General features: G+C 39.3%; 1 protein-coding gene across 3 annotated transcripts in view; it reads right to left on the reverse strand.

Annotated features, from left to right (window-relative positions):
• MCTP1 (multiple C2 and transmembrane domain containing 1) overlaps nucleotides 1–12,331 on the reverse strand; it is a 339,066-nt gene that overhangs the window by 50,633 nt on the left and 276,102 nt on the right. For all 3 annotated transcript variants that reach the window (XM_019532386.1, XM_019532387.1, XM_019532385.1), the window contains one exon: nucleotides 8,571–8,624. In XM_019532386.1, the coding sequence (XP_019387931.1) occupies nucleotides 8,571–8,624 (54 nt within the window). The remainder of the gene's footprint in view (nucleotides 1–8,570; nucleotides 8,625–12,331) is intronic.

Genomic DNA, 12,331 nt, shown 5'->3' on the forward strand with positions numbered 1-12,331 from the left:
AGGGATGCTGGCATGGTACATGTATAGTCCTGCCATACATAGACACTGAGGCCCAATGAGGAGGGAACCTTGACAATTGTTAGCTGTTGTATTCCACACAGATCCTATGCAGCAAGTAAAAATTGTAATTTTTACAAGTTTTGGAACTTAGACAAATTTAGGTGGATTTTCATGGTGGTGGGAACACCCCCTTCCCAAATCCATTGTACAAAGACAACATCTTTTTATTTCAAACCCTGATTTTTAAAAGAGTAGGCAAATTTTTGCAAAGAAAATAAGACCCTCCTCAGAAATGGCTGATTTTTTTTTTTTTTTTAATTTGTAAAATGAGTTAAGTTTGAGGCAGGCTGTCAACATGGAAAATTTCAACCCTGACTCTTAATGTTATAAGCAACTGAAACCAAAGTTTTATAATGGAACATGCTAGACAGTCTTAATAATAGTGTTACTGGCCCCACCTATGATCTACCTATATATCCTTATATCAGAAGAATGGATCCTTTTCCTGTGCAGCTATAAGGCCATTAGTCTTTAAAGAGTTTACTGGCAAGATTTATTGTTTTTGACTGTGAATATTAGGAAATGATAACATTTGAAACATTGTGTATCACAGGTTAAAAGACATGAAAAATTACAAACAGAAACTCCATAAGATATAGCAGCTAATCACTATATAGCCCTCTGTACCAGCGGAGGCTGAATTCTGTAACAGGGAACAGGCAGCAGGGGAGGGAGGTTGTGATATATTCGCTGCTGGCAACATTGTTCCTCTCCACCTCTTCAATGTTTTAACAGGCTTCTCCTCTCTTCAACATGGCAAGCACATGCTCATAGACCAGCGGCAGACTAGGCAGGGGGAAGGGGCCATGACCCCCAGGCACTGTCCTGGGGAGGGATGCCAGCCAGGCCCCTCAGAGTTCTTATCGCGCAACATGACTAAGTATTGCTACAAGAAGGACCGGGGGGTGGGGGGATGTGCAAATGCAAGCATTGGCCCCTGGGTGCCGGAGACCCATGGTACATCGCTGTCACAGACACATACAGCACTAAGTACAGAGGCTGACCTTTATCTCTGATGTGTTAAGAGCAAAAGAAGTGTCCCCATAGCATCTTCATTGCCATATGAAGTGGGAACAGGTGGGTCTAACCTGGTTTTTCAGCAATTGCCTCGATAGCAGCACACAACCAATGTACACTTCAGCAGAGAGCATAGCTCCTTAGAGTTTCTGGTTCCTGCCTGCTGTGAAGGATGATAGGGCTCCCAAAGCAATGCATACATATCTACAAAATGAAGGCTGTAGATGGAGCTGATTATCTTCATTATTTATCTAATGCTCTACTCATGCTGAATTTGCTTTTTCTGGATACTGGGCCACTGGAACCTCAGAAGCTGTAGTTGAAAAAAGTCTCTCACTAGAAATCAGTCTAAAAGAGGGAGCAGTACAGGCATTCAGCCTGCAGCTGTCCCTCTCTCCTGCTCTCCACACCTTTCCCAGACCATTGATCACTTAGGGAAGGTATGGGGAGCAGGCTGCTCCACTCCTGGTCTCAGGGGACTAGAGTAACAGGAAAAAAGCCCCCATATTGCAACAAACGGACCTTGCAGGGCTGTGGGCATGGACTTTAAAAGGTGCTGCCTGGAGGAGTTTCCTCCTGTGCGAAAACAGAAGCCATGAACCCACAGCCCCACGTACAGAGCTGTGACACCAGCTTTGAAGTGCTGCACAAGAGAGATCTTCCAGGTTGACACCATGGTTGAAATCATGTTTCCCTTGGGAGAAATCCCTTGGGAAGCACTTATATGCTTGTCATTTCCACAGTGAGAGTGTTGATTCTCTCTGTAGAAATGTAATGCTTGTATGTGGCCTAAATTAATCCTTCCAGACCACATTAACAGCAATTTTGCCCAGAGTTCCTTTTGTTTTCTTTTGCCCAATTGTGTCTAAAGGTGTGTACAGATGTTACACTTAGAATTTCAGGTGGTTAGATCAGGTAAAAAATACCTGCTGGATCTAAGTCAGTGATCACATAGGTGCTGAGAGCCTAATGTAAAGTAAGTTGGGAGATAGAGAGGCAGGTGGGATTGGGAGGGAGGGCTAGTGGGACTGTGGTGGGGGGTAGTTAGTGGAATTGGAAGGCTAGTGGGGTGTGCAGGGGGGCTTTAGGGGATTGGAGAGCCTCTTTTGACCGATCTGTCTGTGCAGTTCAGTACTTAGACTGATCTAACTAGTGATCTAAGTGTAAGGTCCACACATGGATGAACTAAGATTGGGCAGCCATTTTTACCCGATCTAACCTCCTGAACATCTATATGCACCATTATTTGGATTATCTATCCAGCAGCCCCTTTACCAATTGCAAGAGAGCCACGTGGTAATAGACATTAGCCCTATATACATACTAAACAACCAATCGTGTTCCGATTCTGCAGGATCCAAACAACATATGAAACACATACAGATCATATACACAATATGAAATATATACACCATTTGTCCACATTCACATATTTTATTAATGCTATTCCCAAAAGCATAGAAATACCTGATCAACTGTCATGCCAAATTTTGTAGTTCAGATTGCAACTTTCTGTTATGTGCATCTCAGTGAAATGAAAGGCACATCACAGATTCACTGGCTTAGTTTTCAGCTGTGATGTGCTGCAAGCCTCAGTGGCAAGCCTCAGCTGAAAAAGCGGTGTGACATGCCTTCCATTTCACACAGAGTCCTACTGCTAGGAAGTGCCAGGAAAAAGCTGCATTTCTTATATTTTGGTTTAGAAATTCTTCAATCATATCAGATACTGTGTTTGTCACAGTACGCTCATTCAGTGCTCATCCCTACGCAAACATGTTTCACCCTTAGACCAGGGCTCCAAAAGGGCCCCCACAGCTGTGCCTTAGTTGTATGACACTTCTAACTTGTGTCAGCATTGCATATAGGTCTGTTCTATGTTCTGGGCCTAAATTTGAGACAATTTTCTTTAGGTGCTCTACTGAGTGGACATTTGGGCTGTCAAAGCTAGATGTTTTGGCTGTTCTTTGCCAGACTAAGTTGGGCAGCCACAAATGAGCCTAAACAGATATTTAGGTATAACATTAGTAGTTACACTTCAGTGATTATATGCAACTTGTCTTTAGTCGCAGCAGGTCTATGGCAGTGGTTGGAACAGAACCCAGAGCTCCTTGCTCTCAATCCTTAAACCATGTGAAAAGCTCCTTTAAGAGTTAGAAATGGCCTTTTTCACTGCTTTCTGAAAGTACATATTAATGAATGCCTTCCTTGAAATTGGGGAGTTAAACAGTTGACAGGCCTATGTTCACATGGAAGTTCCAAGGGGAACCTAGTAGCACTTATCCTTGTTTGTTCCGATGTTCAGCATTTCCTTCCCTACAGTTGTAAATAGGACAGCTATCTTGTAAAACCACTCTCTGAATAGTTAGTTAAAAAAAATCCTTTCCTAGACTCAAAAGTGTTTCTATTTGTTTAGTTATGCAGGGTAATATTATGTCACATTCTGAAAAAGCTAACATGATTTAGAAAAATTATTCATTTGATTTAATAGCTTATTGAATACTTGGATGACTTAATAAATGAAGTCATTTATTAATACATTATTATTCATATTATATTAGTCACAGGTGAAAAAACTACATACGTGAATGAGTATAATCCATTCAATAGTTTATGGACCCAAGGTCCCCCCCAGAGGCTACCACGCATGCGCACGATATCCCTTGGCGCTGAACTTTGATTATGGATCTGAGTTGTCTGAATGTATTTAGAGGCTGAGACACTGACTTATACTGGTCTAATTCCAGAGGAACTCCAATAACTGCAAAAGAGTTATTCTAGAATTACACCAGTATTATTGAGTCCCTACTACCTAAACACTGAAGGAGGCTTTTCTGGATTCTTTGTCCCCAAAGAACATATTAAGTTTATGAACTGCCTCCCTCATGCACAAATATGTAGTAGATTCCCTCATCCCTTCCCTCATTAGGATGACCATATATGCCCAATTATGGTGGTTTCTGAATGTCCCACTTTGGGAATAACTGGCACTCAGAGCTACAACACTGCATCTTTATTCCAGCCACATAACTTTTTTCATATTGTTGAATCACAAGTTTGTTAGATAAATGTCTGTGTCCTAACTAGGCTTTTAGGGGATAGCAGAATCATATACAGCTGCAGTTTTGGTTGGAGAATGCAATTAGTTCCCTCTCAGATGTATCTGTTGTTCTGTGTTGAGGTTGCAATCTATGTATGTGTAGAATCCAACACTGGACTCAAACTGCAGATGTGCCTGCAGATTTTTCTATTCAATTTTTAATTTTCTGATTTCCTCCTTTCCCTCTGCCCCCCCCCATTTCTTAAATTGTTTTCCTACACAGCTTTTATTTTATAGAACGCAACGGTCATTTTGACAGATTAGAATCTTTTCATATCAAAGTTATCTTTCTTCCCCTTCATGATTTACTCAAGATGCAGAAACATGATTCTTAGGCAGTTTACAAATGTGTTTGGGCTTGAAAACAAACTTGGTACCTCTTGACAGTTATGATTAAAAGCTTACATATATATATTAATTCAAATTAAGTATGTTCCATTACCCTGAAACAGGATAACAAAAATATTTCCAAACTAAGAACAAATGGCTAGAGAAAGATGTTAAAAACATAAATGACCTGAATATTTTAATAAAGCCTCTTATTAAAAATAATCAATAAAATTAATACAAATAATTAAGGTATGACAACAGTTAAAATTTCCCCAAAAACCTGTAATATTACTGTTACTTTGGAGCCTGATTCTATAGTGTGCTAATGCTTGGCCCCTCACCCATCAGGCCCTTTGCACTTGCCTCAAATCTCAGCTGGAGCTTCTTACAAACAGAAGAAGCTATGAGAAAACATGCCTAAACTTTCCAGGCTGCAAAGTGAAATCATATCTTCCTTAATTAGATGTATAGATTATACATATTGATCACTAAAATATTAGTATATAATGCTGCAAAAGAGCTTTTTATAGTTTGTTGATAACTTGATTCCATGTGATTTAACTCTTATTTGCTAAGATATTGTATAACCACAGAGAATTTGAAAGAGGTTAAAAAAAAATCAGATCAAATTGTAACTTTGTGGCTGGCACAGGTTTAGCGCAGAACATATGGAATGCAGAATCCCATGTTAACTTACTGAAACACGAGTATTAAAATTTATGACAAATGTCACAGCTAAACAGCAACAGCAAGAGTGCATCACGTCTTCAAAGCACAATATTAGTAAGTAATAATAACAAGAAAGCAGCATCCCCATGTTAAACATTAGATTATAACAGAAATAACATCAAGTATACTTGCCATTTTAGCATATTAATCATTTTTCAATTGAAAACAAATGTTAATGTCCTCCAGTTAAAAGGTTTAGGCATCATATGATCTTAAATCTATAATCTTGCCTGTCTGATTATTTGCAGTGCTAGATTAAATAAAAACGGTAAAAACCTGGAAAAATAAGATTTGAAAAACCAAGCAAAAATCTAATTACAGCTCTGCTTCACCAAATTTAACTGAACTCCTCACAAGTAGTAAAAGTCATCGTTAATAAAAAGACATTATAAAACTATTATTTTAACTAATTGCAAACATTTGGATATTCAGCAACCTCAATTCATTTCTTCTGTGACTCTAATTTATATAGGGATGTCATGAAACAGCCCCCTACCACACATCCCATAACCTACTTCAGTGTGTGCCCACACGGACCTCATCAAGTAGCCAATGAGTTGCCCTTTCATTGCAAGTAAGTGACTAATATTTAAGCTGCCTCTAAAGAAAGACACTTTTCATAATCGCCCAACAATCTGCTAAGTGAAAACATATGGATAGGCTTAGGCAAAGCCTGCCAGGGGTCTTGACTGAATGGAAAACAGGTGCTCTAGTTTTGTGCCATGTAATACCCCATTTACCCCCAAGTCCAAAGGTTACAGGACTAATAGCTGCCTTGTGGTAATCAGGGAAAGCAAAGGGACTGGCCATGGTTAAACATCTGGGACATATTTTACATACTTGCAACATATGCTTCAGGTTCAATTAAAGTGAGGCTTTGGCACATTTATTAATCTTTTTACTTTTATCCTAGAAGAGGACCCATTGACCTGACTTGACTATTGTACCATATGAAAAAACAGAAAAGTAATGAAAGCTGGAGGTCAGTCCCTGCCAGTATTGTAAAGCATGTATTTATTTTCTCACAGCATTTCACTACGCACAAACCCTTAGCTTGAGGGACCTATGAATTAAAGGAGTAGAGAATTCTGCCCCTTCCATACTGACAAACTGATAGAAAAAGAGAAGTTGCACTTAATTGTATATGATACAGCCTTAAGGAGGAAAGTGGCAAAAAGAGACATTCATGATCTGTTTTATAGTCTAGTTTGTAGCAATAAAATGTTCATTGCAGAAATTACTGGGTATATGGTACATCTATTTTTTATAAAAATATTGCATGTGTCATTTTCTTTCTGTTCAATCTATGATTCTTCAGCTAGCACACTGAATTATGAAGGCTTAAATAAAATTTATGTACTAATGAAATAAGGATTTGAATTTATGAAAGGCAACTCATATGCCTTTTGTACTCAAAACACACTGCTTAGTCATTCAGTAAATAGTACCACGTGATTCACACAGTAATTTAAGCATTCTCAGACACCTTTGGTAACTATATCTTAAGAAGTGGTTCAACTTTGGTGTCCATTTCAGACAGCTAAGCACTAGATTACAACTGATACAGCTCTAGAGATTTGGTGTTATTTTTTGAAATCTAGTATGTTTTGTTTGGCAGCTGCTTTAGCTAGAGCATAACAGGCTTTTTATGGATGCACTTTGTTTAGTAACTTGAGAAAAACAACGAAGTGGTAACTAAATAGGCTGATTTAAACTGCAAGCAGTAAAGTACTGTACTTTGTGAACTGATCACAGTTATTAAAATTTCCAGGAGCACATATACTACTGGGTTGATGTTCTTATACTGGCTCTAATAATAAAGCAGCCAGATGCAGGAGAAAATGGCTACAAATGGATGGCAGATCAGTGTTTATCAGAAGAGAAATGATGATTCAGAGCTAGCATGTTGAGTTAAAATACAAGCTCTCTACAGCTACAAGGCTGACCTTTGCAATAAATCATATATTTTATTGCCAGAAGTGTATGCTCATATCATTTAGTGTGAAGAACTAGGACATATGTGTTTTGTAAAAAGGAGGCTTTGTTACTGCAATGTTTGATGACTCTGAAATGATGTAGCTAACAATTTAAATGATGTACAGAAGAATTTCACATAATATCTTTCTGTCAGTTGTAAAATGTTTGAACTGGCAATGGAATGAGGGAAATACTCATTTTTTTTATCCTCTCTCTCAAATCTTGGGTGTTAGCTAACAGAAAAATAATCATTCAGGGGATTAACTAATCACAGTGAATTTTCTGACATTTCAAATGCTGCTGCCAGCATACGAATCTTTACAGTGGTATGTAACTGTACATCTCTACTAGAAACAAAGGTCAAGGGCATAAATTAAGATACACTGTTTTTCTCCTCTCTTCAAAAAAATTCATTGCTTTACTATAACTGAAGTAGGAGAACATTTGTGAAGGTCAAAATTGCCTGTGTTTAATGCAGCACTGTTTTAAAACAATATGGGTTTTTTCCCCTTCTTTCGCATATCTCATCTTATTGGTACGAAAATCCTAGAGACAACAGCAGGGCTCTCTTTACTGCACTTGTCTCTCCAGCAAAGCTGTCCTGCCAATGCTAGCCCCTGCATCTGTGGTGCAAGGTCATTCTAATTTCCTCCCTCTGGTTATTCCCTCTCCCTAGGGGACAACCAATCCAAGCAGTCCATAGTTTGGCTCAGTAAGATGAGGAAACAAGCTGTTATTTACTGTGGTTGCAATCCTTAACCCAACCAGTAGCCTAGGAACCAAACCACATATTCTCAAATGCCAAAAGATCTGCAATAGTTCTCTGGCTTGCTGGGCCCCAATGCCAGTCCCAAATCAAGTGGATGGCTATGAAAATTGTGATTATTTAAATGTCATAGAGAGTACAGAACATATGAAGCTTTCTCTACAAAGTAATTCATCGAAAATTATAGAGGGCAATAACCCATCTTCAACCAGTGTGGAGTTGCTATTTTTACACCATTTCCCCCCACTTAAAGTATAGCCCTATTTGTAACATTCAAGACAGGACAAATTTTTGTCCTTCAAAAACAGTTGTCACTGCAGTTATCTTCACAAGAGCTATCAAGTTCCAGACAAGCTGAATTATTTTTGTTCCTGGCAGAAAAAATATTTGACCCAGCTCTGGACAAAAAAAGAAGAGGATTTATAGTCCTCCATCCCTTCCTGCAACACACAGTAGCATTGTTAGGATGATAAACAGCTCTGTCCAATTTTCTGGACTAAAACACTTCAACTCCTTTTTTAACTGTCTGTAAAAACAGTGTCATGTCTAAATTCTCCCATCCCCAGGTACCCAAGTGCTAAGAAAGATAATTACCTTGTCATCTCTGTCATCCTCTTCTTCCTCGTCCTCTAGCATGTCCTCCACTACCTGCAGACAGAAACAGTAGTAGTTGTCATGATTTAAAAAGGAAGAATTTTGTTCTGTCAATTGTAAACCTTTTGTAGATGAAAACTTTATTAACATTTGAAATAAATGCACAGAAGGCAAATGTGCAACTAGAAAAACATTTGATCTAGAGATTCAAATTTAGGAAAGTGTTACAGCTTTAATTGACTTACATTAGGGAATAATACACTGAAAATCTCTATCTGCAAAATGCTAGCTTGACAATTTAAGTATTTAAAAGGTAGTTAGAAATTCACTCTGGGATATTTTTAACTAAGGAATCCTTCATCAGATCTTCTGGTGACTGTGGAGCAAAGTACAAATGCTTATTTTAAATATACAACTAATCTGAGAAAAATACAATATTTTAATTTTATTTACACGGTTCATTAAGAGAGTGTTGAAAAATTCAGTCTCAGGAATAAATTCATCATAGCCTATACCATTAATGGAAACATCTCCAGCAGTGACAGGTGGAGCAAATTTTATCAGCAGCAGCATTAGATTTCCTGATAGTGACTCACTGCTACTGATGTACCTACTATAATGCATGCCCATCTCTCCCTCTCTGATTGTGTGTAAGTGTACTTACTATATGTATGAATTTATCTTACTGTTTCACTAGATGGACAGACATTGATATTAAAGAAGAAGGGAGAAAGTAAAAGAGAGAGGAACCATAGCACACAGAATTTTGTACCTTTAACCTTCACATCAGGATTGTGAAATAATTTTTATACCTATTTTATTGACAAAGAAGGTCAGTGGAAGAGCCATATTTAGCACTTGGAAGCTGCTGCTTAACTTACAATTAAGCCTCACAATCAAACTACAATATGAGTCAAATTCTTTGTTGATATAAAGTGAAGCAGAGTCACTTGTATATCACAAGAGAATGTGTCTCTATTTGTACACATGAAAGAGCTGAGCTACAGGCCTGGAGATACAAAATTGTGGCCTACTTTACACTGAGTTGTTGTAAAGTACATTAACAATGTAACTGAGTCCCTGTACAGTGCATGTGGAAGTCAGGTACCTTGGAATGAGTCAACTGAGCTGCAAGATGCCTGGAGACAGAAATGTTGAGGATTTAAGTCTTAAATTCTGCCCCTTTAACATGGATTGCGTGAGTTTTTCAGGCCCCTAGCAGGTTACATTTATGGTACAGTTAACGTGTTAATTGTGCCACAACTAACAATATGCCATACATTAATTATTTATGGTGCCATAAAATGGCAAACCAACTACAAAGATGTCCCACAGAAATGTGTAGTATCTTTGTGGCTGGCATGTGCCATCCCCCAATCATCAGCACTGGGTCCTGGGCAAGCTAGGGGCTGCCCCAGTCTTAATATCAACAACTATGGATTGTCAGCATCAAGATGCACGCTTGCTTGGACCCAGCACTTCAAAGTGCATGTTGTTGGCCCTGGCCTTAGATAGCCTCTAGTCTTGGACCAGATCCCAGTTGTCCAGGGCTGATGCTGAAAATCACCTGATTGTCACTAGGGGCCTGTGAAAGTCGTGGGTTGCTATCTGGACCTGGGGCCATCCAGGATGGGTGCCAACTATTAACTGTTTGTCAGTACCAGCCCAGGTCTGCCATAAGTTTCCAATACAACCTGAGTCAGCATTAGAAATGCAGCAGTTCTAGGGTCTAGGACAGAGCTGCCCCTTGCCTGATGTGTAAGACTGGGCTAGGGGCAGCTCTGTAGTGCTGTGACTGAGAGCTAAGTAATATTATGCCCTATCTCAAACATTGCACATCCAGCACAGAAAGTCTGGCATGGCAGGATGAACAATGTTTGGAATGGGGCATAAAATTCCTCAAATCCTAATCATGACATTTTTTTAATGTTTGCCAGGGCCCTCACATCCACATTGGAGTCACAGCTTTGAATCTTCTGGAGGTGGATGTCTATATAAAATCTTTAAAACAAAAGGGTATACATCCTTTTAAAAAGCCCGGCAGGAGGAAGGGCTGCTTGTGATATTGGCCCCAGCTTATTATATAATAATTAGTTGTTAAAATACTTACGTAAGATTTGGGAAACCCCAAGTTCAACTCTTCCTTCTGCCTGAGGGGATTTACACCCATAACTTTCCATCCCCTGGAGAAAACCCTCACTATCAGGCTACAGACTGCCTGTAAGGCAGGGCTGTGGGCCACTCCCCTTCTTTGGTTAAGGCTGGTCCACTCTGCAGTAAGAATTAAAGATTATCTGGGCCAAAGACATAGCACAGGGTGGGAGGGTATGACTCTGCAGCCTAGCGATTAAAGGACACACTAAGAACGGAGCACCTTGGGTTTCAGTCGATACTTCAACAACTGTTTATGTATTTTATCCAATAACTAAGGTAAGGGATAAGTGAATGCGACCCAACTGCTGATGTCTTGTCATCATTTACAAAAAGCTTTCCTGGCTTGTCTAAGTCACTTGGGGAACAGGCTGTATGTAACAGACCCAAATCATGAGGGCATAAAGGCACAGCACAAAGCCTCACCTTGAAGCTTCAGGGGGAAATGCCCAGCATATTTGAGACTGTGGAAGAATTGTGTCCTTCCACTATGGCCTGGCCACAAATTGAAAGAGTGAATTTCATTTCCACTTCCTGCAAAATTCTGTGAACAAAAGACTGCTTGTGTGTGGGTTTTGTTTAGGGTGGGATAAATTGCACCCTTAATGGCCATTCTCAGTAAATCCTTACATGATAGTCTGGAATATCTCTAAAGAAGCACTTCTGAACCTCCAAGTACCTGAATAATAATGGAATTACAAATGCTTGTGATCACATATTTAAGCACTACTCATCTATAAGGGCTTGTTTCCCTTTGATGGATTTGTTTGATTGCTTTAAAAATAAAAAAGACAATGAATCATAAAGATCCCTCCATGGATCATATTATAGTAAGATCAGAAGAATGGGCAAGTACCTAACAGGTAAAAGTTTATGCTGACATACTGTTCTTATAATGGCTTTTTTCCCCAGTTTACAGCTTTTTGTGGCTTTTCTGTCATAATGATGTAAGTTACTGAAAAGTTCAACATGAACTTTTGAATTTAAATGTCATTTTCATATTTTTATATCTCTCTGTAACTTACATCATTATGACTTTGCATATACATACATACATATACATGCATACATACATGTGTGTGTTTCTCGCTCTCTCTCTCTCTCTATATATATATATATATGCAGTTTGGAGGTGGGTGGCCCCCCCATTCACCAGCCGCAGGCTCCCCTAGCATTATAGGCTGCATTGTCTGCAGAATATCTATATACAGAGAGAGAGAGACAGACAGAGAGAGACACACACACACACGTATCTATGCATGTATATGTATGTATGTACGTATATGCAAAGTCATAATGATGCAAGTCATATATGAGAGCTTTACATATACACAAGGCACAAAATACTGGACTTTAAATCACGGGCATTATCCAAGGCAGGGCTGTCTAACTGGTAGCCTGCAGACCACATGTGGCCAAAAGAAGTTAATCTGTAGACCCCCAGCTCAGTGTAAAAGTAGGCCACACAGGAGCTAACAGCCAGGGTCTCTGGGCTTTCTCTCTGGCTTCTGCTTCATGCACCTGCCTCTGCAGACAATGTAGCCTATAATGCTAGGGGAGCCTGTGGCTGGTGAGTGGGGAGGCCACCCACCTCCAAACACTGCAGCTGT

The sequence above is a fragment of the Crocodylus porosus genome, unplaced genomic scaffold (assembly GCF_001723895.1).
Source record: "Crocodylus porosus isolate Cpor-Errol unplaced genomic scaffold, CroPor_comp1, whole genome shotgun sequence".
NCBI classification, from domain to species: Eukaryota; Metazoa; Chordata; order Crocodylia; family Crocodylidae; genus Crocodylus; species Crocodylus porosus.